The 26772-nt window shown below is 43.0% G+C and overlaps 1 protein-coding gene across 8 annotated transcripts in view; it reads left to right on the plus strand.

The window, feature by feature from the left end:
• The window catches only part of LOC311134228 (ephrin type-B receptor 2), a 172211-nt gene extending 146186 nt beyond the window's left edge, over nucleotides 1-26025 (plus strand). The window contains exons 6-16 of one of the 8 annotated variants that reach the window (XM_084167837.1): nucleotides 6280-6404; nucleotides 7412-7574; nucleotides 8339-8447; nucleotides 8727-8794; nucleotides 10413-10547; nucleotides 10700-10947; nucleotides 17986-18201; nucleotides 18545-18694; nucleotides 19854-20047; nucleotides 20969-21124; nucleotides 24389-26025. In XM_084167837.1, the coding sequence (XP_084023963.1) occupies nucleotides 6280-6404; nucleotides 7412-7574; nucleotides 8339-8447; nucleotides 8727-8794; nucleotides 10413-10547; nucleotides 10700-10947; nucleotides 17986-18201; nucleotides 18545-18694; nucleotides 19854-20047; nucleotides 20969-21124; nucleotides 24389-24497 (1673 nt within the window). In that variant the 3' untranslated portion in view covers nucleotides 24498-26025. The remainder of the gene's footprint in view (nucleotides 1-6279; nucleotides 6405-7411; nucleotides 7575-8338; nucleotides 8448-8726; nucleotides 8795-10412; nucleotides 10548-10699; nucleotides 10948-17985; nucleotides 18202-18544; nucleotides 18695-19853; nucleotides 20048-20968; nucleotides 21125-24388) is intronic. The other 7 variants (XM_084167840.1, XM_084167839.1, XM_084167843.1 and 4 more) reach the window with 7 other exon arrangements.
• Nucleotides 26026-26772: the final 747 nt, after the last annotated feature.

Below are 26772 nucleotides of genomic sequence, written 5' to 3' on the forward strand. Positions count from 1 at the left end.
TATTTTAGAATTAGCTTTTTGTGTACGAGTGCATTAAGGCCACAATCTTTTCCAGCGCAGATGGTTTAAAGCTTGATGAACTGAAATCTTGCTTATGTAGCTTTACTACATTGGAAACTCTTTGGAGACGTAAAAACCCACAATCCATTGCAGATGGGGAAACAGGGCCGGCTGCCAGTGTGCTAAAAGTATATGCAAATACAGGCCTCCCCCTTTAAGAGCTCTCGAAGCACGGCTCGTAAACGGAGAGCATTCGGAGGGAGAGAGAGTGCAGGCAGCACCAACAGCCTGTTTAGGAGTGCTGTCTGACTGCATGGTGGAGGGGCAGCTGGTCGGCCCATTGGGAGAGACGGTGCCGTGGAGGAAACTGATTTTTACTGTGAAAGGGGACAGGGATTTACGAGGGCTGACCTGTTCTTGCTACCTCCCCCATCCTCCCCCAAATCATAGCGTTGCTCCCTGCACCAGAACCTCAAATCAAATCAAAGCCACATGGTCATCGACCATGCTGCATATTGGCAAGTCAGATATTCAAAGAGAAGTCCAAAATCCAAGTCACTTTCCCATATTCAACAACCAAGATAGAAGGTTGACTGTTCTGTCTCTCCAACCATGTTTTTTTGGCATTTCACTAGATTTTATTGTAATAGTGCAGGGTTTTAAAGATGAGAAGGGGAACAAAGGGAGAAAGGGGAAATCACTTGAAGTGGCATTGTCTCTCCCAACCACAAACTGCAACTGTGATTACTATAATGACTGTGCCTCTCACCCCTCGGAGCATGGCTCTGTAATGGCTGCTGCTTCACTGTCTCTCTGGTGACTGAAGCTCCAGCTGGCCCACGTGGTCCTGCACCCAGACCCAGGCCCTGTTCAGGCCCAAGCAGGGTGAGATGTGATGGGCAGGGGGCCCTCTCCTGTGCCTCTCCCATCCTGCATGCCTTTCAGCCATCAAAGGCCAGCCTGGTCTCAGTCCACCAGCTCGCTTAATGAAGATGCCCATCAAGCTCAGAAGGGAACAGAATCAATAGGCTGAGCTGAAAGGGGACTAGCATTCTTGGGGGAAGACGGGGAGGAGGGGAGAGAGAGGGAGAGAGGGGCACATGCAGGGGAGGGAGGAAGGCAAAGCCCACCAAATGAATGTAGCAGAATAGAAGAGTACAGAACAAGCAGTAGAGATATTTATTTACAGACTGGGCAGAGGATGTACATGGGATAGATCAGTGGCCTGAGTAAATTGAAATTGCTTCTCTGTGTTTGCAAAAGCATGCCCCATTAAATTGGCATGGATTTACATGAGTGGAAATAACTCTGTAAAGCCCATCTTTGATTGATAATGGAGGTTACTACAGTAGGTGTTCAAACACAACAGTAAAACTTCTATTGGGATGTTGCACAAAATAGGGCCCCAACCGGAGTGTCATGCTAGAATAGAGCCCGAAGCCCCAATGTCTTTTAGCAGCAGCTACTCTCCCTGGGGTCCACACAAAACATAAAACATGACATAATACAGAACATGAATAGGCAAGACCAACTCAAGGACTGAACTACACACATTTAAAATAAGAACAATAGGACCAAAAAAGGTCCTACTGACAGTTACCCTCATTACTGACAGTTACCCACATTACTGACAGTTACCCACATTACTGACAGTTACCCTCATTACTGACAGTTACCCACACACATCAGTACATATCCATATGTCTAAGAGTTATTTAGGTCAGATAGTTGTGCTGTGAGGTGTTGTTTTATTTGTTTTTTTTAAGTTAATTTTGCTGTTTGCTTGAGTTATTTGAGATGGAAGGGAGTTCCATGTGATCATGGCTCTATCTAATATTGTGTGTTGCCTTGAATTCTTTTTGGATTTGGGGACTGCGCCCTTGTGGCATGTATGGCATGTATGGTGGGGTAAGTATGTCTGTCAGAGCTAGTATGTCTCTCCTCTACCCACATGTACATATTACCTCAATTACCTCGACTAACCTGTGCCCTCGCACATTGAATCTGTACCGGTACACCCTGTATATAGCCTCCCTACTGTTATTTTATTTTACTGCTGCTCTTTAATTATTTGTTATTTTCATTTTTTACTTAACTATTTTTTACTTAACACTTATTTTGCTTTAAACTGCATTGTTGGTTAAGGGCTTGTAAGTAAGCATTTCACTGTAAGGTCTACACCTGTTGTATTCGGCCGATGTGGCAAATAAAATGTGATTTGATTTGATTTGAACCAAGAGAGACTGACATGCATACTGTTGACATTAGCCCTCTGTGTACATTGAAGGGCAAGACGTGCTGCACTGTTCTGGGCCAGCTGCAGGTTTTCTAGGTCCTTCTTGACAGCACTTGACAATATCACCAGGCAATAGTCAGTATTTACATAGATAAAACTAGAGCCTGCAGGACTTGTTTGGTCAACTGTGGTGTTAACAATGCTGAGCATCTCTTTATCACAGACAGACCTATCCCCATCTTTACAACAATTGAATCAATATGCCTTGACCATGACAACTTACAGTCTTAAGGTGACATCAAGAAATGTAGTCCCCTCAACTTGCTCAACAGTCACATCATTCATTACCAGATTGAGAGGTCTAGAACGTATAACATAGGGAAGGATTTGTACCAAATACAATGCTTTTAGTTTTAGATATGTTCAGGACTAGTTTATTACTTGCCACCCATTCCAAAACAAACTGCAACTCTTTGTTTAGGGTTGCAGCGATTTCACTAGCTGTGGTTGATGACATGTGTTCTATTGGACCCATGATATGGCAGAGGATGGAAAGCCATAACACATCCATTTTTCCTATGACATATTATGGTCAATAATATCAAAGGCTGCACTGAAGTCTAAAAATACAGCTCCCACAATCTTCTTATTATCAATTTCTTTCAGCCAATCATCAGTTATTTGTGTCAGTGCAGTAGGCCGACATTTTGAGTGCCCTTCTCTATAAACATGCTGAAAGTCTGTTGTTAATTTGTCCAAAGAGAAATACACTATATATACAAAAGTATGTGGACACCCCTTCAAATGAGTGGATTTGGCTATTTCAGCCACACCTGTTGCTGACAGGTGTATAAAATCGAGCACACAGCCATGCAATCTTCAAAGACAAACATTGGCAGTAGAATGGCCTTACTGAAGAGCTCAGTGACTTTCAACGTGGCACCATCATATGATGCCACCTTTCCAACAAATCAGTTTGTAACTCAGCTGCCCCGGTCAACTGTAAGTGCTGTTCTTGTGAAGTGGAAATGTCTAGGAGCAACAACGGCTCAGCCGCAAAGTGGTAGGCCACACAAGCTCAAAGAACGGGACCGGCGAGTGCTGAAGCGCGTACCGCGTAAAAATCTTCTGTCCTCGGTTGCAACACTCACTCCAGAGTTCCAAACTGCCGCTGAAAGCAACGTCAGCACAATATCTGCTTGCCGGGAGCTTCATGAAATGGCTTTCCATGGCCGAGCAGCTGCACACAAGCCTAAGATTACCATGCGCAATGCCAAGCGTTGGCTGGAGTGGTGTAAAACTCGCTGCCATTGGACTCTGGATGTATTCTTGGAAAACCCTGCTAGCTTGATAGCTACCAGCTAGGCTAGTAGCTAGCTATGCCAAACAACTTCAGATTTTTTGGTCTGGACAGAAAGTAGCGGTCACAGCAACTGAGGCTAACCGCATTGCGGGATCCAAAAAAAGGATATAAACCAAACTTTGCCAGGAAACAAGCTCTCTCGTTCCGCGTTCAGCATGTCACCTTAGGGTCTCTCATGTAAACCCTCTCTTCTAAACCCTCCCATCTAGAGATAGCACAGTATTGTTGGTTTACCTTCCCAAAATGTTGGGATGTTATTCAGAAACTCTGGGCCTGGATATACTTGAGATAATGCAAACGTTATCTGTTCCTGATGAGTTTGTTCGCAGACTCACGCTCCCTCTGAGCCCTCTTTTGTGCTGGATGATCGTTCTAATGTGTCAGCACACAAGGCTTGCCAGGAAAAAGTTAAACGCCTAGGATTCTTGATAAATAGTCCTCATCGCTGTACCGTTGCAAGCAGCAATCATTTGGAAAGCTTGAATGCTCCACCATGACTATTTTACTATATATTTTACTAGCTGGTGATTATCAGCCTCCTCATGGCAGAGACTCTGCTGTTAGCCCTCTCTATGCTCTGGCGTATCAAGTGGAAAATTATACAATTATTGCAGTACAGTCGACATGATACACACATTTTCCCCATATCAGCAGTAACAGTAGGGCTTCCGTCTTCTTTGGTCTCTGTTGTCCTGTTTAGTTTTTCCTCAATAGTTATTTTTGGTGAGATACAGACATTTCGTCTGTCATGCTGAAGTCCGGAAGACGTCCTTCCATCGGAGGAAACCACAATGTCCTTCTTGGACAGCTTTTAAATTGGCATGTGTCCATCCTCTGTATATGAAGACATATGCTGCCTTTGTCTGTTTGCCCTGCCTGGGATTAGGTTACCAGAGATGGCTACACCGCCTGTCTACTGGAAATGCTATGGACAAAAAAGCAAGTGGCATGCAGTCCTGAATATATGTACATCTGTAATGCGATACTCCTGAGTTCCCAGTAGAGTGACTATTTGTCTTATTAGGCTGTCTTGTGACTGCAAACAAAGTCAGTGGACAGTGAGATTGAAGAAATGCCTGTGAGTAGTCCAGTTTCCTCTGGGTCTCTCTGAAGAGGATTATGTATGCTCATGGCAGAATCACAGGCTGTCTTTGTGCAAGTGCTGCAGGAGATGAAACTACAGGCTGCCTATTAATTATCTAAGGCCGATGGTATATGGGGACATCCCTGTTTAGACAGTATCTCATGATTAGTGTCCTTGTATGAAGGCTTCTGTTGGGGTCAGAGGGCATGTGAGGCAAGGCTGACATGCTGGTGAGAATGAAATGCCCTCTCCATCATCATGTCTTACAGCACACTGGTCACTGGGAGCTGCTATGGGCTTTACACTACAGTACTGAACATGTGCATTCTAATCCAAACCCCATCTGAAATGCTCTTTTGTGGCGTGGTAGATAGCATCAGCAATTAGCAGCATTTTGTTGCATGAACTACAACAAAATAAATGAACACTGAGATTTATAATGAGATGTTAACTACACACACTCCCCCAGATTCCGAGAAAATGGTGGGTGGGGCCGAGGGAGGGAGGATGGGAGGGTTTTCCAGTCAGTGGATTTTCCATGGAGAGCGCGTGCCGCTGGAGCGGCCTCTGTCTTTATGGCTGGGGCTCTGGGGAGCCACTGTGCTGCTGACTGAGGGCTGTGTGTGCAGCCAAGGCTGGGGTCCGGGGCCAATAAATCCTGCCCTCCCAGCCCCAGACAGTGCGTTCATCTTCCGCATTATCTTCACTTTGACCCACAGCACCCTGCACTAATGTTAATGGCTGTATGAGGGCGCATGGATAGCATGCCCCTCCATGACCCTTTAGCCTTACTAAAAAGAAAGTAGCAAGTTTTGGCCTTTGGTTTTGTTCGAATAAAGGCAGCCAACAACCCTACCCATTCAACAGTCCTTTATGGCTCAACTACTGCTGAAAGGATCTGGCTTATTTCTACACAGTGATTACCACATATTATGTGATCAAAATAAATGCTATAATTCTCTATATCTGTCCACCATAACCATAACTTTTGTCCTTGCACTTTCAAACCGTTTACTAGTGTGTATTAAGTTGTCATCCACAAGAAATATGCGTAAACATAGACTGCAATTACACAAATAGAAGGCTTAAAAAACTAAATGACAATTGTGTATTGCATACTTGTGGTTCTGGTGATTTTCTCTGGTTTTATGTGCCTTACAAAATGGGCTTGCTCCACAAATTGTCTTGCTAGGAGGATGCGGCCAGGGGAATGATTGCTAGCCAGCCAGACAGACACTGCGCTCACACCCTGACAGTGTGGGAAGCACGGATTAATCATGGAAATAATACTGAGTCAGTGCTGGAAAATCCCCTCAAATGAAGTGTGTTTTGACTTGTCTACATACAGTGCATGTCTAGTCACGATGAGACCAACTATCAACATATCACTATCACTATGGCGTTACATAGTTCAGTGAAGTAGGCATCTGTTTGATGAGATTTTATGCCTCAGATATATGATTCTGAACTAATTATATGATTCAGAGCTAATCGTAGTGACTGAATGTTGTGAAGCTACATTTTTATTTGTTATGCACTTTCCTTTCCCTCTGTGTCTGTATATCACTCTCTTTCTATCTATGACTCTCTCTGCAGCTCCATCGACAGTGTCCATTATGCACCAGGTCAGTCGTACCGTGGACAGCATCACTCTGTCCTGGTCTCAACCAGACCAGCCCAATGGAGTCATTCTGGACTATGAACTGCAGTACTATGAGAAGGTAGGTACCCACTGCACACTACCCATTAACAAACAGTCTGCGCTATCTCACCTCCATGTACACAGACACACATAAAGATATCATTGAGTCTGCCAGTCCTTCACCTCAGAAGGGCCAAATAAGGGTATGCATTGACTGCAAAACAAATCTCTCATTTTCTATCAAATTGAAATTCAGAATGTCTTTGCCTATTGGTGTACAGTGTGTTCTCTGAGGCAGGCAGACATAGCTTCTGAATCACGCGTACAACTTCTGCTTGATCCCTTTCAATTATAATCACGGTCAGTCAATGGGAAAGGGAAACGCTCTCAGCCCGCCAGAGAGATTTGCGGTTGAAACAATGGAGCGTTGACTGCCATAAAAATAGTATTCAACAGACAGACTCCTCAAAATCAGCATACTTTCTCACAATAAACACTACCACACACAAACACTTGCTCACACACACAGATACGAGCAGACCAGACCAGAACACACACACACACAACGTTCATTGAGGACTCCTCTGTGATTGCGCGCCATGCTGCTCCACTTTTTAGTCTAATTATTTTCTTAGACACTGCTGAGGAGAGCTGTCAAAACAATTGTTCCGGCCCCTGCCGTGACTTAGAACTCACAACTGTAATCATGCTGCTGAGTGATTGGTTTAAGGCAGCAGCCGGCACAGTTTTAGTCTCCTCTTCCAGACAGACCTGTCAGCTTTGTGGGGAGAGAGAAGCGGTGTGGCAATGAAGGTTGCACTGATCGTCAGAACTCACAGCTCAAACAAACTAATTCTAGCTGACCTGAAACTGCCTCCCTTCTGCCTCCGGCTGTTGCTTTTCATTCTCTGTTCATTCTGATTGATCAAATAGATACATCAGTGTTAGAAACATTTGAGTCTGTATCTTAGTTACTTTGCTCATCAGCCTATTCTTCTAAGGCACTAAATTAATGCATGCGTATGGTAATTGTTCTGTGGGAGGCACTGATTTATATTTCTCCCTCTGTCTTTCCTACTCTCTCAGGACCAGACCGAGTACAACTCAACCATCATAAAGAGCCAGACCAACACAGTGGTCATCCGCGGTCTCAAACCAGGCGCGATCTATGTGTTCCTGGTTCGTGCCCGGACTGTGGCCGGATTTGGCCGCTACAGCGGCAAGCTCTACTTCCAAACCATGACTGAAGGTGAGGGTGCAGCCAACATTCCTTCAAGTCAGATAGAGCATAGAGAGATGTAGAGTTATCACATCCCATGCATGGCCCATCAACCCAACCTGGACCATGACAACATAGACCCAATGAATGTGGGTTAATGTAAAACATACATCAGGTTAAAGTGTCTAATCTGTATAGAAGGACACTGCTTGGCAGATTAGCTTCTCCCCTGGCTGCTAAGCAGCCCATCTAATGTTAGCACAGCAACCTGGGTGTTCTCTAAACATCTCATTACCTGAGTGCCGAGGGCCATCATTAGCCTGATCACTCCTCTGCTCTCTTCTCCTCCACGGAAAGCAGCCAGCATGCCGCCAGACAAAAGAGAACCCAGCATCACAGTATAATGCATACAGTACCACCCTGGGACACAACCCATGACACAGCCCTCCCCAGTCTCCGGCCCAGACAGAGCAGTCAGGACCTGAGGTGGAGATTATGTGCCTACTGCCATGCTGGATTCCCTGTGTTTGGCAGCACTCTGGAGGGAAGGGAGCTGGGTCTCTCCCAAACACACTCTCTCAGTTATAGACGAGCGGGCGGCCATATCGCTGGCATCTGAGCCCACTCAGTGGGCTTTGGAGAGAGGTCTTGTGCTGCCAGCCAAGATGACCATTGGTCTCCCCAACCGTCTGTCTGTCTGTCACCAACTGCTTGCTCCATATGCATTCGCTCATATACCGGCCCATATGTTTCAGTGTGTGATGGTGTGTTTGTGTGTGTTTGTCTAATCACAGAGGAGTACAACACCAGCATTCAGGAGAAGCTGCCTCTCATTATCGGCTCTGCAGCTGCAGGTCTGGTCTTCCTCATCGCAGTGGTTGTCATCGTCATCGTCTGCAACCGGTGAGTCATTCATGCTCCAGCAGCCAACCAATGCTGCCTGCGACCTATCACAAACAGTCAAACAAGCCAGCCAGATTAGACACATTCGCTTTAGTGGTTGTTTTCCCCACTACTTCATTAGTGTACTTTAATGGGTGCTGTAGCTTGTTAAGGTGGGGTTTATAGTTTATAGGCTGGTTGTGTTTAGTGGTCATTAGCTAGCTGTGGAGCGGGAAGGCCTGCTACATAGACCACAGCCCCTCTCTGGACCAGCGCTATAGCTCTTTGTCTTTCTCCCAGGAGGCGTGGCTTTGAGAGGGCAGACTCAGAGTACACAGACAAGCTGCAGCACTACACCAGCGGCCACAGTGAGTAACCCAGCCCTCGCTCTCACTCTGTGACTGTTTGCACCTCCCCCACACTCTCGCTAACACACACACACACACCTGTCTCCATGGCTACTGGCTCACACAGCTGTCTCCATGGCTAACGTTCAACCCTCTGCTGCCTCACACACCTGTCTCCATGGCTACCACCTGACACTAGTGTCCTTGGCTACCTCCCAACCTTGTGCTTCTTCTCACCTCTCCATTTGTAGTCTTGTCTCTTGTTTTCTTCAACCATCTTAATGCTAGGATTTATCCCAACATAACTTGTGTACAAGTGTGTGTTGGCTGTATGGTCTCATTTCATAGTCAACTAATTCCATTGTTGTGGAAATAGCATTTAGCCTTCTCTTAGCTAGTTAAGTCCATTAACATGCTAATACCACACACACCATTTGCATTTGCTGAAAAATTCTAAGGAGATTGTGAAGGAATGGCCTTTATTAATTATTTTGTTTTCCATGTTGTGAAGGTGGGGTTTATAGTTGGATCGTTCCATGATACAGAAATAAATCTTCAAGTTGGAGCTCAGGAGCCGTAATTTAAACTAGTTTGGCTCTCTCTGGGAGCTTTGGCTTATCGTTTTCCCCTCCGTCACTCAGCTAAACAGAAATGGTCTGAAATATTTCCTCCCTGAGCTTATTTCAGTTTTATTTATTTCTATATTTTTCTATTTAGCTCTTCCGCTTGCCGGGCTTATCAATGGAGACAGCTTTCCCATGTGTAATCAATAAAGATTGCAGTAAATGCTGTATTTACAGAACTTGTTTCTTCCCGGGTGAAATTCAGTGGGGAGTAATGCCAGAGAGACTGAGGGCATTTCACAGCTAATAATACAGTTCCACTCCCCTGTGTGTGTCTTCATCCCCACACTGATGGTCACAGTTTTCCTGGCTTTCCTCCCCTGTGTCAGGTGGTCTCTGCCATGCTCTGGTGGGTGGTCTTTGGATCGCTCCATAGTTTGGGAAGAGATAGGAGGGTTCTGACTGGGGACTTTCAGGGGGCTCGCCATCTGTTCCTGAACACTTCTTCAGTTTAGTCTGCTATGCAGGTTTCATGACTCTACTCCATGCATATTTCTCAGCTTCTCTGACTGTCTGTGCATGATCACAATATCCATTCAAAAAGCCTCAGGCGAGATGTGGAAGTAAGAGCCAGAATAATCGGATTTGAAACCTGGGACACTTAAGTCACTGAACACTTAAAGGCCACCTTAAGCCAATTTACCTGGCATCAGAGTTTAAGAGAGCCAATTTATTTTCTAGAGCAGAGAGCGATACTAGTATAGTGACCGGCTGCCTCTCCTGGGTGTTAATGGTCTGCTATGACTCTCTGGAGCTGATACATACATTAACCTGCCTTATTACTGCCAACAACTCACTGGGAATATCATGTCATTGCCCATTGATTATTATAGTCCTGAGGCCCCCAGCCAATCCTACCATTCCTACCTTGCACTAACACTAACCTCTCTGACTCAATCATATTAATATACTGCATTGGCTACTCACACTCTGAATTTTAAATACAGACACTGTTGCAGAGTTTGTGTGTGTGTATGTCAGACTACAAAATTATATCGGCCTCTTCTTTTTCCAAGTGACTCCAGGAATGAAGATATATATCGATCCGTTTACATATGAGGACCCCAACGAGGCTGTGAGGGAGTTTGCTAAGGAGATTGACATCTCCTGTGTGAAGATTGAGCAAGTCATTGGTGCAGGTAAAGAGAAAGGCCAGTAATTCTTTACAACTAAATATTTTGAATGTTGTCTGTATTCCAATGAATTAGGGACTACATTTTGGCTCATAATGTTCATGTTTGTAACCTCTGTCAGACATCTCCTATCATTAACTGTCCCTCTGCCTCTATGTTGTGTCTTGTAGGAGAGTTCGGGGAGGTGTGCAGTGGGAACCTGAGGCTCCCAGGCAAGAGGGAGATGTTTGTGGCCATCAAGACGCTGAAGTCGGGCTACACAGAGAAGCAGAGGCGGGACTTCCTGTCTGAGGCGTCCATCATGGGTCAGTTTGACCACCCCAATGTGATCCACCTGGAGGGTGTGGTCACCAAGAGCACCCCCGTCATGATCATCACTGAGTTTATGGAGAATGGATCACTGGACTCCTTCCTCAGAGTGAGTTACGCACTGTTTGTCTTTGTCCTACTGAGTCAAATATTAATACTAATGGCTATGCAGATAGACAGGTAGACAAAGACATGCAGACACACACACACACACATTGGGAAATGACTGCTAAATACACATCCTAATGCTAACCCATCTAGGTTCAAGTGAACATTAATATGCAGAACATTAATCATGTGGAACTCCTCTTTACTTAGCATAGTGTCCATCAATGAGCCTTAGAGCGAGTCCTTAGAGCGCGCATTTTCTACCCAATCAATCTGCAGTATTAATGTTCTCTGAGTGTCTGTCTGGTCCAATTATTGATTTATGTTACGCTGCCACTAGCGCTGGCTGTTATACAGTATTTCCCCTTGATCTCCATGTTTGACTACAGTAAAATGGAGTCTAAGTAGAGTAGCTCACTAGCTGCTGGTGAGTGAGGTTAGCATTTCAGTGAAGTTAGTCATGCTCTCATTTTGTATTAGCCATACTAACCCACAGTAAGTCCTCCTGTTTGAGTCACAGAAAAGGAAAATGACCTATGAATTTATAGGGCTTTCTACTTATGCCACAAAATGACTCTGTTAACATGTTATTCAGCACCTTAACATTTAGTCAAACATATTGCATGAATTGCAGAACTCATAGAACTCATATCTCAGAAAATACATTCCAGATACCTAACCTCACCTTGGGAGGGTTTCAAATTATTAGCGAGAGTTAAGAAGAAAACATGTCAGCTCTCAGAGAATTAAGTTGGCTTGTAGATGAGAGGCTGCTGTCAGCTGTCAGCCAGTCCTGTGCCGTCTGTCTGTAGCATGTCAGCTAAATGGAAGCATGTTTTTCCTGATGTGACTGGGTGTCCAAAAGCTTTAATCTCTTATTGGACTCATCGTGGGTTAGAAGTAAGGGGGAAAAAACTAGTGATTTATGGAAATCTTCACAAATATATAGAATTTTTCCACCAATTAGTTTTACTTCACTTTAAATCAATTGTGAGTGAAAACACCATCATTATAAAATATGGAAAACATATATAATTAACAAGAGCCAACTATTTCTGCTGTTTGATATAAATCACTATGTTCATCTTTAGATATGTCTGATGTTGCTACTAGTCAGTCTATGTGGATAACGCCCCCCTCCACCACCTCTGTTATAGCCTTAGTTTCGTCACATTGTTAGCCTCTGTATGGATCATACTGAGTAAGGCTTTCACGACTCAGGGCAGGAGAGCACACTGACGAGTATCAGCTCTGAGCTATTCGAGAATATTATAAACTCGAGACTTAAAACTCTTCCTCTGTGGATCAAAATACACATCAAAATCCTCCTTTTAATCCTCCCTGTCTGCTGGTAGCCATCCTCCTGTCATCAGACTGCTGCTCTGTCTACTGCTGGAGGTGCAAAACATGAACTTTATTAGCATTCTGCTTCAGACCTCCGAGACACGGGATGCCAACTCACTTGAATTTGACAGGGTTGTGTGTCTGTGTCTCTGTCTCTGTGTGTTAAGCATATTTGACAGCACATTGTATTCGAAACAACACAGCACCACTGTGGCACCTCACTATATGACAACGTTTGCTGACAGCGTCAGTGCTTTAGAATGTGGCGCTCTGTGAAGGAGGGTCAGCCAGCAGGGGGTTAGTGAAGACGACCGCCTTAGATAGGAGCTGCCAGCTGAAGGATCAGCTCCCCTACAGCTCCTGGTGCAGCTTCCACTGCTGTGTTGCATCTCCAAGGTAGAGCTAAAGTGAGAAAATGAGACAAATTGATCAATCACAGCTAATAGATGGATGGAGACAACAACAAGCAGAGAAAGTAGCAAAAGTTGAGGGCCATGTAATGACCATAACAAATGGTAGAGGAGGGTGGGATAAGTTGAGCCAAAGGGGTAAGTTGAGCCACCCTTGTTTCTAGGAAACCGTACACAAAATGAATAATTTGACCAAATATTTAGGAAGAGGTCATCATTTCATGGAGTCTGTGAAGGAAGAAACCACACGGAAAAAGTGGAAAGCAAGTTAGGTCCAAAAAACTGATTTTCAAATGAATTTATTGTGCTAGAGGTTTCATAATGCTTCTATCTAAACCAAAGTAGACACTTTTAAGATTGTTGTATAAATCAGTTGGGGTCTATAAGATTCAATATGAGGTCCTAAACCTAGCATGAAAGTGCATCATTGTAGTTGTGTGGGCTAATATAGTCAAAATGTTTGCCTTGGGGAAAGTTGAGCAAATGGTTGAGCCAATGGCAAGTTGAGCAAATGTAAGTGCTTTCTTCCCAGGTGTAATGCAAGGCATTATCGCTGGGATAAGAGGTAACAACATGGCCCAGCCTTTGTTAAAAGTGTTTTAAAAAGTACAACGTGTTTGTTAGGTGATAAGCCTGTGTTAAAAGATGATTAAAAGACCGATTGTGATTGTGTTGAATTGTGTTTTGGAAATAAAGATAGATGGTTTTAAAAAGGTAGCGGTTAACTTACCCTGTTTCGCGAGGCATCTTTCCTCATACCTGGGGTAAGTTGTGCCAAAGGACCACTTTCTTTGGACAAGCTATGTTTTCCAAACTGTAATGTTTACATTAATTCAGATATTCGATGGATACACAACATCCTGAAATACATTTTTACATTTGAGTCATTTAGCAGACGCTCTTATCCAGAGCGACTTACAGTTAGTGAGTGCATACATTTTCATACTGGCCCCCCGTGGGAATCGAACCCACAACCCAGACGTTGCAAACGCCATGCTCTACCAACTGAGCTACACGGGACTACAGTGCATTCTAAAAGTATTCAGACCCCTTGACCTTTTCAACATTTTGTTACGTTACAGACTTATTCTACAATGGATTAAATAAATAAAAATCCTCATCAATATACACACAATACCCCATAATGACAAATTGAAAACACATTTTTAGAAATGTTTGCATTCGTATTACAAATAAAAAACAGAAATACCTTATTTACATAAGTATTCAGACCCTTTGCTATGAGACTCCAAATTGAGCTCAGGTGCATCCTGTTTCCATTGATCATCCTTGAGATGTTTCTACAACTTGATTGGAGTCCACCTGTTGTAAATTCAATTGCTTGAACATGATATGGAAAGGCACACACCTGTCTATATAAGTTCCCACAATTGACAGTGTATGTCAGAGCAAAAACCGAGCCATGAGGTCGAAGGAATTGTCCATAGAGCTCCGAGACAGGATTGTGTCGAGGCACAGATCTGGGGAAGGGTACCAAAACATTTCTGCAGCATTGAAGGTCCCCAAGAACACAGTGGCCTCCATCATTCTTAAATGGAAGAAGTTTGGAACCACCAAGACTCTTCCTAGAGCTGGCTGAGCAATCAGGGGAGAAGGGCCTTGGTCAGGGAGGTGGTTGAAAAATAAGTTTTAATGACTCCAACCTAAGTGTATGTAAACTTCCGACTTCAACTGTCTGTATGTATGTATGTATGTATGTATGTATGTATGTATGTATGTATGTATGTATGTATGTATGTATGTATGTATGTATGTATGTATGTATGTATGTATGTATGTATGTATATATATATATATATATACAGTTGAAGTCGGAAGTTTACATACACTTAGGTTGGAGTCATTAAAACTTGTTTTTCAACCACTCCACAAATGTCTTGTTAAAAAACTATAGTTTTGGCAAGTCGGTTAGGACATCTACTTTGTGCATGACACAAGTAATTTTTCCAACAATTGTTTACAGACAGATTATTTCACTTATAATTCACTGTATCACAATTCCAGTGGGTCAGAAGTTTACATACACTAAGTTCACTGTGCCTTTAAACAGCTTGGAAAATTCCAGAAAACGATGTCATGGCTTTAGAAGCTTCTTATAGGCTAATTCACATAATTTGAGTCAATTGGAGGTGTACCTATGGATGTATTTCAAGGCCTACCTTCAAACTCAGTGCCTCTTTGCTTGACATCATTGGAAAATCAAAAGAAATCAGCCAAGACCTCAGAAAAAAAATGGTAGACCTCCACATGTCTGGTTCATCCTTGGGAGCAATTTCCAAACGCCTGACGGTACCACGTTCATCTGTACAAACAATAGTATGCAAGTATAAACACCATGGGACCACGCAGCCGTCATACCGCTCAGGAAGGAGACGCGTTCTGTCTCCTAGAGATTAACGTACTTTGGTGCAAAAAGTGCAAATCAATCCCAGAACAACAGCAAAGGACCTTGTGAAGATGCTGGAGGAAACAGGTACAAAAGTATCTATATCCACAGTAAAACGAGTCCTATATCGACATAACCTGAAAGGCCACTCAGCAAGGAAGAAGCCACTGCTCCAAAACCGCCATAAAAAAGCCAGACTACGGTTTGCAACTGCACATGGGGACAAAGATTCTTACTTTTTGGAGAAATGTCCTCTGGTCTGATGAAACAAAAATAGAACTGTTTGGCCATAATGACCATCGTTATGTTTGGAGGAAAAAGGGGGAAGGGTTGCAAGCCGAAGAACACCATCCCAACCGTGAAGCACGGGGGTGGCAGCATCATGCTGTGGGGGTGCTTTGCTGCAGGAGGGACTGGTGCACTTCACAAAATAGATGGCATCATGAGGAAGGAAAATTATGTGGATATATTGAAGCAACATCTCAAGACATCAGTCAGGAAGTTAAAGCTTGGTCGCAAATGGGTTTTCCAAATGGACAATGACGTCCAAAGTTGCGTCAAAATGGCTTAAGGACAACAAAGTCAAGGTATTGGATTGGCCATCACAAAGCTCTGACCTCAATCCTATAGAAAATGTGTGGGCAGAACTGAAAAAGTGTGTGCGAGCAAGGAGGCCTACAAACCTGACTCAGTTACACCTGCTCTGTCAGGAGGAAAAGGCCAACATTCACCCAACTTATTGTGGGAAGCTTGTGGAAGGCTACCCAAAACGTTTGACCCAAGTTAAACATTTTAAAGGCAATGCTACCAAATACTAATTGAGTGTATGTAAACTTCTGACCCACTGGGAATGTGATGAAAGAAATAAATGCTGAAATAAATCATTCTCTTTATTCAGACCTTTCACATTCTTAAAATAAAGTGGTGATCCTAACTGACCTAAGACAGGGAATTTTTACTAGGATTAAATATCAGGAATTGTGAAAAACTGAGTTTAAATGTATTTGGCTAAGGTGTATGTAAACTTCCGACTTCAACTGTATATATATATATATATATATATATATATATATATATATATATATATATATATATATTTGCGAGAAAAAACAAACATATGGGGGATTGGAAGTGATGCAGGCAATTACATTGATGGAAGTTACAATCTATCTGCAATATTAAAGCTGATCTACCCCCTAAAAAATATAATAATGATATATATATATATATATATATATATATATATATACAAAAAAAAAGACTACAAAAAAAGATTCTCTGGTCTGATGAAAGCAAGATTGAACTCTTTGGCCTGAATGCCAAGCGTCACGTGTGGAGGAAACCTGGCACCATCCCTATGGGGATGTTTTTCAGCGGCAGGGACTGGGAGACTAGTCAGGATCGAGGGAAAGGTGAATGGAGCAAAGTACAGAGAGATCTTTGATGAAAACCTGCTCAAGAGCGCTCAAGACCTCAGACTGGGGCGAAGGTTCACCTTCCAACAGGACAACTACCCTAAGCACACAGCCAAGACAACACAGGAGTGGCTTTGGGACAAGTCTCTGAATGTCCTTGAGTGGCCCAGCCAGAGCCCGTACTTGAACCAATCGAACATCTCTGGAGAGACCTGAAAATAGCTGTGCAGCGACACTCCCCATCCAACCTGACAGAGCTTGAGAGGATCTGCAGAGAATAATTGGAGAAACTCCCCAAATACAGGTGTGCCAAGCTTGTAGCGTCATACCCAAGAAGACTTGAGGCTGTAATTGCTGCCAAAGGTGCTTCAACAGTACAGAGTAAAGGGTCTGAATACTTATGTCAATGTGATATTTCAGTTTTATATTTTTTATACATTTGCTAACATTTAAAAAAAACTGTTTTTGCTTAGTAATTATGGGATATTGTGTGTAGATTGATGAGGGGAAAAAAACGATTTAATCCATTTTAGAATAAGGCTCCAACGTAACACAATGTGGAAAAAGTAAAGTGGTCTGAATACTTTCCGAATGTGCTGTATATGTAGATATTTTTGTTAGAAAAAAGACTACATTTCCCTTGACAGAGTGATGCAGAATGTAAAAAATTGCCCAATTTACCCCACTCTCCCCATCCATATAAAAGCTTTCTTCAATTATGACTAGAATTGGGATAGAATCATAAAATTGCGCAGAGCATGTATTACCCTAAGAACTCAAATATATAAATTATACCTCTATCTGCTAATCAGATCCAAATGACTTGGGTTGAAGAATCTTCCCATTTAAAGTACAGTATATGCAAACACAGTGCAGGGATGCAGAGATCAGGAGGAGCTGTGTAGTTGGGAGACATTTCAGCCTCATGAATAATGCATAACACTTAATTGCTGTGGTACATGAGGAGCTGGTGGAGAAGTTCCTGCACTGCTAATGAGCAGAAAAGTGTTTGGAAGAGACACAGAGACACAGGCTAGAGGATCTGGCTAACCATAAGCCGGGAACATGCCCAGAGGAATACACAGCCAGGCCTAGTCCGTCTGTGGTCCATCTGTGTCCCCACCCCACCCCATCCCTGGGCCATGATACTGGGCCTGTCTGTCCATGCTCATGCTCTCTCATCTCTCGTCATGATCCTCCTGGATATTCCATAGTTGATCTCTGGTCCTCGTGGTGGGTGGTGAAGGTGCAGGTGTGCGCAGTTGGAGGCACAGCTGCATGCCAGATCCAGACACTCCCCATGTATGTGGTAATGCCTTGGCCAATCCAGGAAGGAGAACAGCTGCAGCCAACCAGACCCAGTTTAGCCCAGCCTATCCTATAGCCACATCTATTCAACCATAGCCCACAGAGGCCCCTGGGGATGTATCATATTGTGATCTAATGTGATCTTTTTTTTGCAGCAAAACGACGGTCAGTTCACAGTGATCCAGCTGGTGGGTATGCTGCGTGGCATCGCCTCTGGCATGAAGTACCTGGCCGACATGAACTACGTCCACCGCGACCTGGCCGCACGCAACATCCTGGTCAACAGCAACTTGGTCTGCAAGGTGTCCGACTTTGGCCTGTCCCGTTTCCTGGAGGACGACACGTCAGACCCCACCTACACCAGCGCCCTGGTGCGTACCATGACCTTACCGCAAACACCACACACATACACGTGTGCATGCATCCACACCTGCACGCTCACACACATCTGCACGCACACACACACACTCACCTCACACACCACACTCCCCATCATAACAGAGCCCCCTCACCTGTCCCTTTCCTCCGGTTTATGGGTTTCCATATCACACACATCCACTCTCAGGAGTTTAGTTATATCCATCTCAGAGTTGGGATTACAGAGTATTGTTGCTGTGAATAATCTCTCTCTGCAGAGCCAGGACACTGTGACGATCAGGTTTCCATCTCACTTCCCTCTATAAGATTGCTCCTTCATTGTGTTGTGTTTCTCAGGGAGGGAAGATCCCTATCCGATGGACAGCCCCTGAAGCCATCCAGTACAGGAAGTTCACATCCGCCAGTGATGTCTGGAGCTATGGCATTGTCATGTGGGAAGTCATGTCCTATGGAGAGAGACCTTACTGGGACATGACCAATCAAGACGTATGTATTTATAGTCCTTTATATATTATTTGTATCATTCATCAAGCAGAACCACTCTAAGCCTGGCATCAAATGTTCACATTTTATTCAAACAGACAATTGTTCCTGAATGTTATTACCTCCCCGTAGAGATTCATTTTGTCATGGTGGTTCTCTTCCCCTGGCTTAACAGCAACTTTCTAACCTGGGTTTAATATGAAAGCCCCCCAGTTACCACAGAGAGATAATAAGATGATTTGGAATGCAAGGCAGTGCTCCACAGACTATTCCTGCTCTTGACTGGAGCCTCTGTTTCCAGGCTCCCTCTGGGTGGTGGAGAAGAGAGCAAATTATGGTGAGAGAGATAATGAAAATAGTTTCAAATTGAAAGTGTGAACACTAATGCCCTAAGAGGGACTGAGGAGCTCGACGGTTATCTTATTAGCGGCTTCAGATAGTGTTTCTACTCCATCAGCATCTTGGTTGGGAGGGAGGCCTCTGAATGAGCTTAATCTGGGCCTGAATGGAGCTCCATAATGGTGGTGATAATGAGCAGAGGATCGTGGGTCCTCATCAGAATCCTCCTCTGGGCCGGTCGTTCCCCACTCCTAGCCAGGCATCAACTCCCTGATCCCTCGCCCACCACCAACATCACCACTGGCCACTCTTAGTCTCAGACTAGACCATTTTGGCGTGACAATGACCATAGAGTTGGCAAAACAGAACAAATGGATCTGGGACCAGGCTCTCACTTAGATATGTGTATGGCAGGAACATTACTGTACATAGTTTCTAAAGGCTCTTGATGCCAGACTGACTGAGGAGGAGTCACTGCTGGCACAGACTGCATGGATGTGAGGAGCCATTGGTATTAGACTGCTACTTTACTGTGACACTTAACTGGTACAGTAAGTATGCAGCCAAGACAAAACAATGTCTAAATGGTAATGGTGGTCATTTCCTACTTAGTGTTAATGCAATAATGTGTGCAGGATTATGTATGTGTGTGGGCATGTGTGCTGCAGTTTTGACTTGTATAACACTGAGATTTGTGAGAGGATGCTCTACAATGGGATTGTCGTCTCTCTCCTCCTTCTCCTCCTCCTCCTCCTCCTCCTCCTCCTCCTCCTCCTCGTAGAGCCTCATAGCAACCCTTAGAGATCTGTGTCTCCCCCTGCAGGTGATCAATGCCATAGAGCAGGACTACCGGCTGCCCCCTCCCATGGACTGCCCAAGTGCCCTGCACCAGCTCATGCTGGACTGCTGGCAGAAGGACCGTAACAACCGGCCCAAGTTCAGCCAGATCGTCAACAACCTGGACAAGATGATCCGCAACCCCAACAGTCTGAAGGCCATGACCCCTCTGTCATCAGGGTGAGTGGAACACTCTCCTTAGATCTTTGTCAGTTTATCTGTGGGGTTTTCTTTCTTTTAGTCTGTCTGTCTGTATATTAGTGTGTTTGAATGCAAGTGTCCCTCTGTCTCTCCTGGCCAGTCATGATAATATCCAGGATTTGGGCTCAAGTACTACTTTCATATTTCCACAGATAGGATGTCGTGCATCTGACTTCAAATATGGGAAAACAATTACACATTTCAAAGGATATGATTCCTTCAATGTTTAACATTTTGGGTTACACTTTTGACATTCATGGTACAATTTATTTCTACCAAACACTGTCTCCTGTTTCTTTTGGCGCCGAGTGGTTATGTAAATAAGACCTCATTGGTTTCATAGATCAAGTCATTTCCATGAATGCTTTAGGCAAATTATGATTTGAAGCAGTTGCACAATAAAAAAATAAAAAAAACATTTAAAAGTACATTTTCCCTGGGTGTCAGTTTCCTATGAATGCTAAAATATATTTCATTCCATATATCCTATGCTATATTTTCATTTTTGGTGCTGTGTAGAATAGAGACATAGATTTTCCACTGAAACTGTGCGGATACTCCCACTGGGCACACACTGGTTGAATCAACGTTCTTTCCACGTCATTTCGATTAAATTGAACCAACGTGGAATAGATGTTAAATTGACGTCTGTTCCCAGTGGGCTGGCTCTTCTAAGCCTGTCACTCCATTTGTAAATACATTTTTCTAAGAAGTCAACTCGGAAAATGGCTTCCAGTACATGAAGCCAAGGCTACTTAGTTTTGTCCTTAAAACTAATCTAGTGTAGGCTCTCCATTATTGTGTCTGTTCCAAACGTACTGATTGCCATCATAGAGGTGAGAGAGTTATGACACTGTCTCTAGGGCTGTGTTTGACTCTTAGTGTATGTATCTTCCCTAGTGTCCATCTTCCTCTCCTGGACCGCAGTGTTCCAGACTTCTCCAGCTTCAGTACTGTGGACGAGTGGCTGGATGCCATCAAGATGGGCCAGTACAAAGACAAATTTGCCAACGCTGACTTCACCAGCTTTGATGTGGTTTCCCAGATGACTATGGAGTAAGTACTGATCCCAGACCTGTGTTTCTAATAAGGATGATAAGGATGAGGTTGAAGCGAGGCAGGTGGGCTGTTCCTGGACAGTCTCATACCTTAAAATCTAGATGACTGCCAGGCTCAGTGTGATGAGGTGTGAATGACGGAGTCAGGCGCAGGAGGTAAAACACCGAAATCCAGAGTTTATTCAGTGTACATGAATAAAGCGCAGCAAGCGTCAAAACGAATCTAGCACAAGGGAAAAATCAATTTTAGCTACATTTTTGTCATTTAGCAAACACTCTTATCCAGAGCGACTTACAGTTAGTGAGTGCGTACATCATTTTTTAATTTTTCATACTGGCCCCCCGTGGGAATCGAACCCACAACCCTGGCGTTGCAAACACCATGCTCTGCCAACTGAGCTACATCCCTGCCGGCCATTCCCTCCCCTACCCTGAACACACAACACTATGTGTGGAGAAAAAAAGGCACAGCACACCAACATCCCTGCCGGCCATTCCCTCCCCTACCCTGGACCAATTGTGCACCGCCCCATGAGTCTCCCGGTCGCGGCCGGCTAAGACAGAGCCTGGATTCAAACCAGGATCTCTAGTGGCGCAGCTAGCACTGCGATGCAGTGCCTTAGACCACTGCGCCACTCGGGAGATTACATATATACACATACATATACATACAAGGAAAGAGTAGCTCAACCGAGGACAAGGGGGCAGAGGGAACACTTATACACAGACTAATGAGGGAATGAGTACCATGTGTGTGTGATTGACAAGACAAGACAAGACAAATGGAGTGATGATAAATGGAGAGGTAGTGGCTAGTAAGCCGGTGACGATGAACGCCGAAACCTGCCCGAGCAAGGAGGAGGGGCAGCCTCGGCTGAATTCGTAACACTCAGCCCCGGGCTCATCATAAATCTGTCTCTCACTGTATGTCATTAGGAGATAATAACAGTTCAGCACAACTGCTCTGAGCTAGAACAGAGTGTACAGACTCTGGCCATGTGGCTGCCAGGTTTCTTCTACAACAGTTAAATGAAATAATAGATATAGGAGAATGAACATGCATAGTGATGTTTAGGAATACATTCCTGCCTCAGTAGACTTAATAAAGACATAGACATCATCTATTAGCAGATAGAGACTATTCAAGGTCTGTTTAGTAAATAAGGTACACATTACTCTGCTTATTGTCTCCTGGGCGGCAGGTAGCTTAGTGGTTAAGAGCGTTGTGCCAGTAACCGAAAGGTCGCTGGTTCTAATCCCCTAGGTGAAAAACCTGTCGATGTGCCCTTGAGCAAGGCACTTAACCCTAATTGCTCCTGTAAGTCGCTCTGGATAAGTGCGTCTGCTAAATTGACCAATTTATTTATCTATATCTCTTAATATCCTCCTAAAGTCACATTGGAAATCTAAGCCACGTAAGTCTGTTTGGAGAAAAAAATATGTCCACCCACATCTCTAGTTACAATACTTAAACCAATACGACACATCAGTCCATCTCTGGTTACAATACTTAAACCAATACGACACATCAGTCCATAGGGTTAAGGTTAGGAAACACCGTTTTTTTGTTGTTGTTTTTTCTTGACAAAATGTTTAAAAAAGGTATAATCTTCGTAAATGATATCATCGGTGGAGTTATGTCACACATGCAGCTAACAAAAACATATGAAATGTCTGCTCTACCCAAAATTACAACCAAATAATTGCAGCATTACCGCAAAAATGAAAGAGGAAAGTGGAAGGGGGAAAATGTAAGGAACTTGTCTGTCGGCCTTGCATTAAAGAACATAATTGGTTAAAGAAAACCGTGATAAATAGCAAAGTATACCAGTTTCATTTAAGGACCAAAGGATTGACAGCCGTCCCATATAGATTGCAAAATAGTTGGGAAGAGATTTCTGACTTACCGAGCCCATGGCATAGTGTTTATGAACTGATAAGCAAAACGACGCGGTATTCAAAACCTCGAATTTTTCAATTTAAATTATTATATAAAATTATTGCTACCAATAGAATGTTATTTATATGGGGGATACAATCTTCCCAGCTCTGCAGATTTAGCTGCGAAGAGACAGCATCATTAGATCATTTGTTTTGGGACTGTCCATTTGTAGCTTGTTTTTGGACACAGGTCCAGGAATGGCTAAAGGATTGCAATATTTACCTGGAGCTAACCCTGCAGATAGCATTACTGGGTGATCTGAAAAGTCATAGTCAATCGATCAATAATATAATAATACTTTTAGCAAAAAATGTTGTTTTCAATTTACAATCTGTAGAAACAATGAGAATAGAAAGGTTTAGAACTTTTGTAAAACATCACAGTACAGTTGAAAAATATATGGCAAATAGAAATCCAATGTGGATGGTGTTAAGAGATAGATGGGTGGTGTTGAATGGAGTTGAAGGATGGGACTAATAACAACCAACAACAACAAGATAACTAATAATGTAAGCATACTGTGTCCATAATCAGTATATAGGTTATAGTTTGAGAGCTTTTGTGAAAGAGCACAGTTAGAACGATATGGCATATAGAAGCAAATCGGATGGACATCAAGAAAATGATCGGAGAGGTTGAGGGTAGAGGAAGTTCAGAAGTAAAAACAAACAAAATATAATTATTGTAAAATTGACTGTGTCCATAAAATGTATATAGTATATAAGCTGGGAGTAGAGGCCTAAGCATTGTTGTTGACTAGTTTACTCCAGTTAGGGAAGGGGTGGTGGGGTTGGAAAGTCATAAAGGAAATGTATATATATGTGTATATATGTATGTATATATGTATGTATGTATGTATGTATGTATGTATGTATGTGTATGTGTATATATATATATATATATATATATATATATATATATATATATATATATATATATATATATATATATATATATATATATATATTGTGAGAGAAAAAAAAAACATATGGGGGATTGGAAGTGATGCAGACAATTACATTGATGGAAGTTACAGTTACAATCTATCTGCAATATTAAAGCTGATCTATCTCCTAGTAAAGAAAAAAATAAAATAAAAAAGACATTACATTGTTTCCTGAATGGAAGAAGTTGTTCAACCAACAGAGCAGTCATGTCTGGGACGGAATTAGGAATTTGGCAGACTGGGGCCCAGAATTTAACCTTGATCTAACTTGTTGAGTTTACCTGGGCTTATGCAATGTGACTTGTGCCATTAAACCTGTTTTGTCTTCTGTGATGGCTTTCTCCTGACTCCTGTGGTTGTGTCTCCTGCCACAGTGACATCCTGAGCGTGGGTGTAACGTTAGCAGGCCACCAGAAGAAGATCCTGAACAGTGTGCAAATGATGCGTGCCTCCATGAACCAGATCCAGTCTGTAGAAGTTTGACCATCCAGAGTGGAGCAGAGGAGAGCAGAGCAGAGGAGAGGGGATTGGGATGCAGGGCTCTGGTTGCACGGATGGAGTGGATGTGTTTTTGCTTGAACCTGGCTTTCCTACCAGACTACCGTCCATCCCCGGTCCCCCCTTCCAATCCCTCTCCTGTCCTCCTCTATGCCCTCATCCAAAGTCCCCTCAACCTTCGGGATCAGCTTTGGAAGGTTGTGGCCAGCATGTCTAAATGACCAGACGTCAATCAACGTGGCTCACAACCGTCCATCTTGGAACCAGGATCATGAGAGGTTACTGACCAGAGACACATTTTTACTTCCATCTTCCACCCATGTTTTTGTTATTTTTTACGTTGAACTTTTTTGTTTGTTTTAAGAATTTAGTAAAGAATTTAGTAAATAAAAAAAAGTTGGGAAAATTCATGGAGTCAATACAAGTATAGATGGTATACAATTGTAAGCTAGGTGAACTGACTAGAAAGGCTACCCTTTAAAAAGGGCCACAGAGAAGAAGACGATGATGAAAACTGGGTGATTTAAGACCAACACTCTCAAAATTAATCTGAAATATTCTATGTAAACTAGGTGAACTGACTTCAGAAAATAGACTTAACTCTTTGCTGCCTTCCCGAAGGCAAACAACAGAAGAGTCTGAGGAACTTGATCTATTCCCCTATCATTGATTTGGGACATAAAATAGGTGTGAGCACAATGAAATGGACCTCTTTTGGCAGAAACTACTGCCATGAACAAATTTCCGACATTCAGTTATCTACCAATTCAAAGCAACAGTAAAAATAATTACAACAAAAATACATTTTCTCATATCAAGTCATTTCGTTTTCTGTGTGAAAATTGTGATGAAGACTTTCTCTCACCATGCTTCCTCTCACTGTGGGAAAATTTATATTTTTTCAATATAAACATAACCTGCCAAATGGAACATCCTCCCTATGTACCTCAGATGATGTCATGATCCTGTACATATCAGATGCACTTGACATTGGGACTGTGATGTGATCACTATGAGCCTGACATAGTTACTAATACCTGGAAGTGATGGATTTACATTTTTCTTAAGGTGACTATAGGGAGTTTTTAATTTGTTGTTATTGTGATTCGATTTTTTTTGCTAAATGGTAGTTGTGGATTTTGAAGAATCAGTGTCATAAACAGCAAACATACAGTACTTCCTCCATGGATGTATAGAAAAAAAGAACATCATATGGGTGTTTTCCCTATACTGTTTACATGGGGAAGGAGTGCACATATGTTTTGGTCCTCACATTATCTTGAGGTTTCCCCGTGTTTTACAGCTTCCCCACGTGCATGTGTGTTTGTTTGTGTGTGTGTGTGTGTGTGTGTGTGTTTGTTTGTGTGTGTGTGCGTGTGGCTAAATGTGCCTTGTGGCACAAAGCAACGGCTCCCAAAGCTGAGGGGCTAGTGTTTGATAGCATGCTGAGTTAATTATTGATTTCACAGAGCTTTGATTTGTTACACTTTACAAAATATAATGCGCTTACATTATATTTAGCATTTTTCTTCCAGATTGTATTCTTTTTTAAATAATTTTATATTGAAGTGTTAGGGTTTTAACACCACTGATGGTTATCTCACGTTGGTATGGTCACGGACAAATATTTTCACAACAGGGCAGTAACATTAGCATGGAATAGTGGATTATTTTACGCATATTATTATTATTATTATTATTATTATTATTATTATTATTGTACATCATGGATGATTGGGAGCACTTGTGACAGCTTTTCCAAGTAGTCTCTTGGAAGGGTATGTGAACCCAGATCATACTGGACAATGGACTTCAAACCCGATGACTCTCTGGATCTTCCATGCTCTTTTGGAATTTTAGGAAATGATTATTATGTTGGTGCACACAAATTGTAGATAACTGGAGTCCTTGAGACTTCTATTTTCATTTTATAGATACATATTGCATTTACTGTAAGGCTTCTGTGAGAAACTGCCTGATGAACGGAGAGCTGTCTGTCATTGTCTTTGTTGTTGTGGCCGATGTGTTGTTTGAGGTGTTAGGGAGCCTGATGGGTCTGTGCTAGTCAAAACCCATGGATTCCCACAGAGATGGTAAAACACAGAGTTTACAAACTAAGGCAAACGATCAGTACTGCAGAGCTCCTAACGGGCAGATCCACTTAGACAGGCCCAGTACTCGATACAGACTGAGGGGCCAGACATGGAGCTCCAGCTGGTCAGACATGTCCATACCTAGTGGGGGTCCACAGCCTGATCAC

The sequence above is a fragment of the Coregonus lavaretus genome (genome assembly GCF_964263955.1).
Source record: "Coregonus lavaretus genome assembly, chromosome: 8".
NCBI lineage: Eukaryota > Metazoa > Chordata > Actinopteri > Salmoniformes > Salmonidae > Coregonus > Coregonus lavaretus.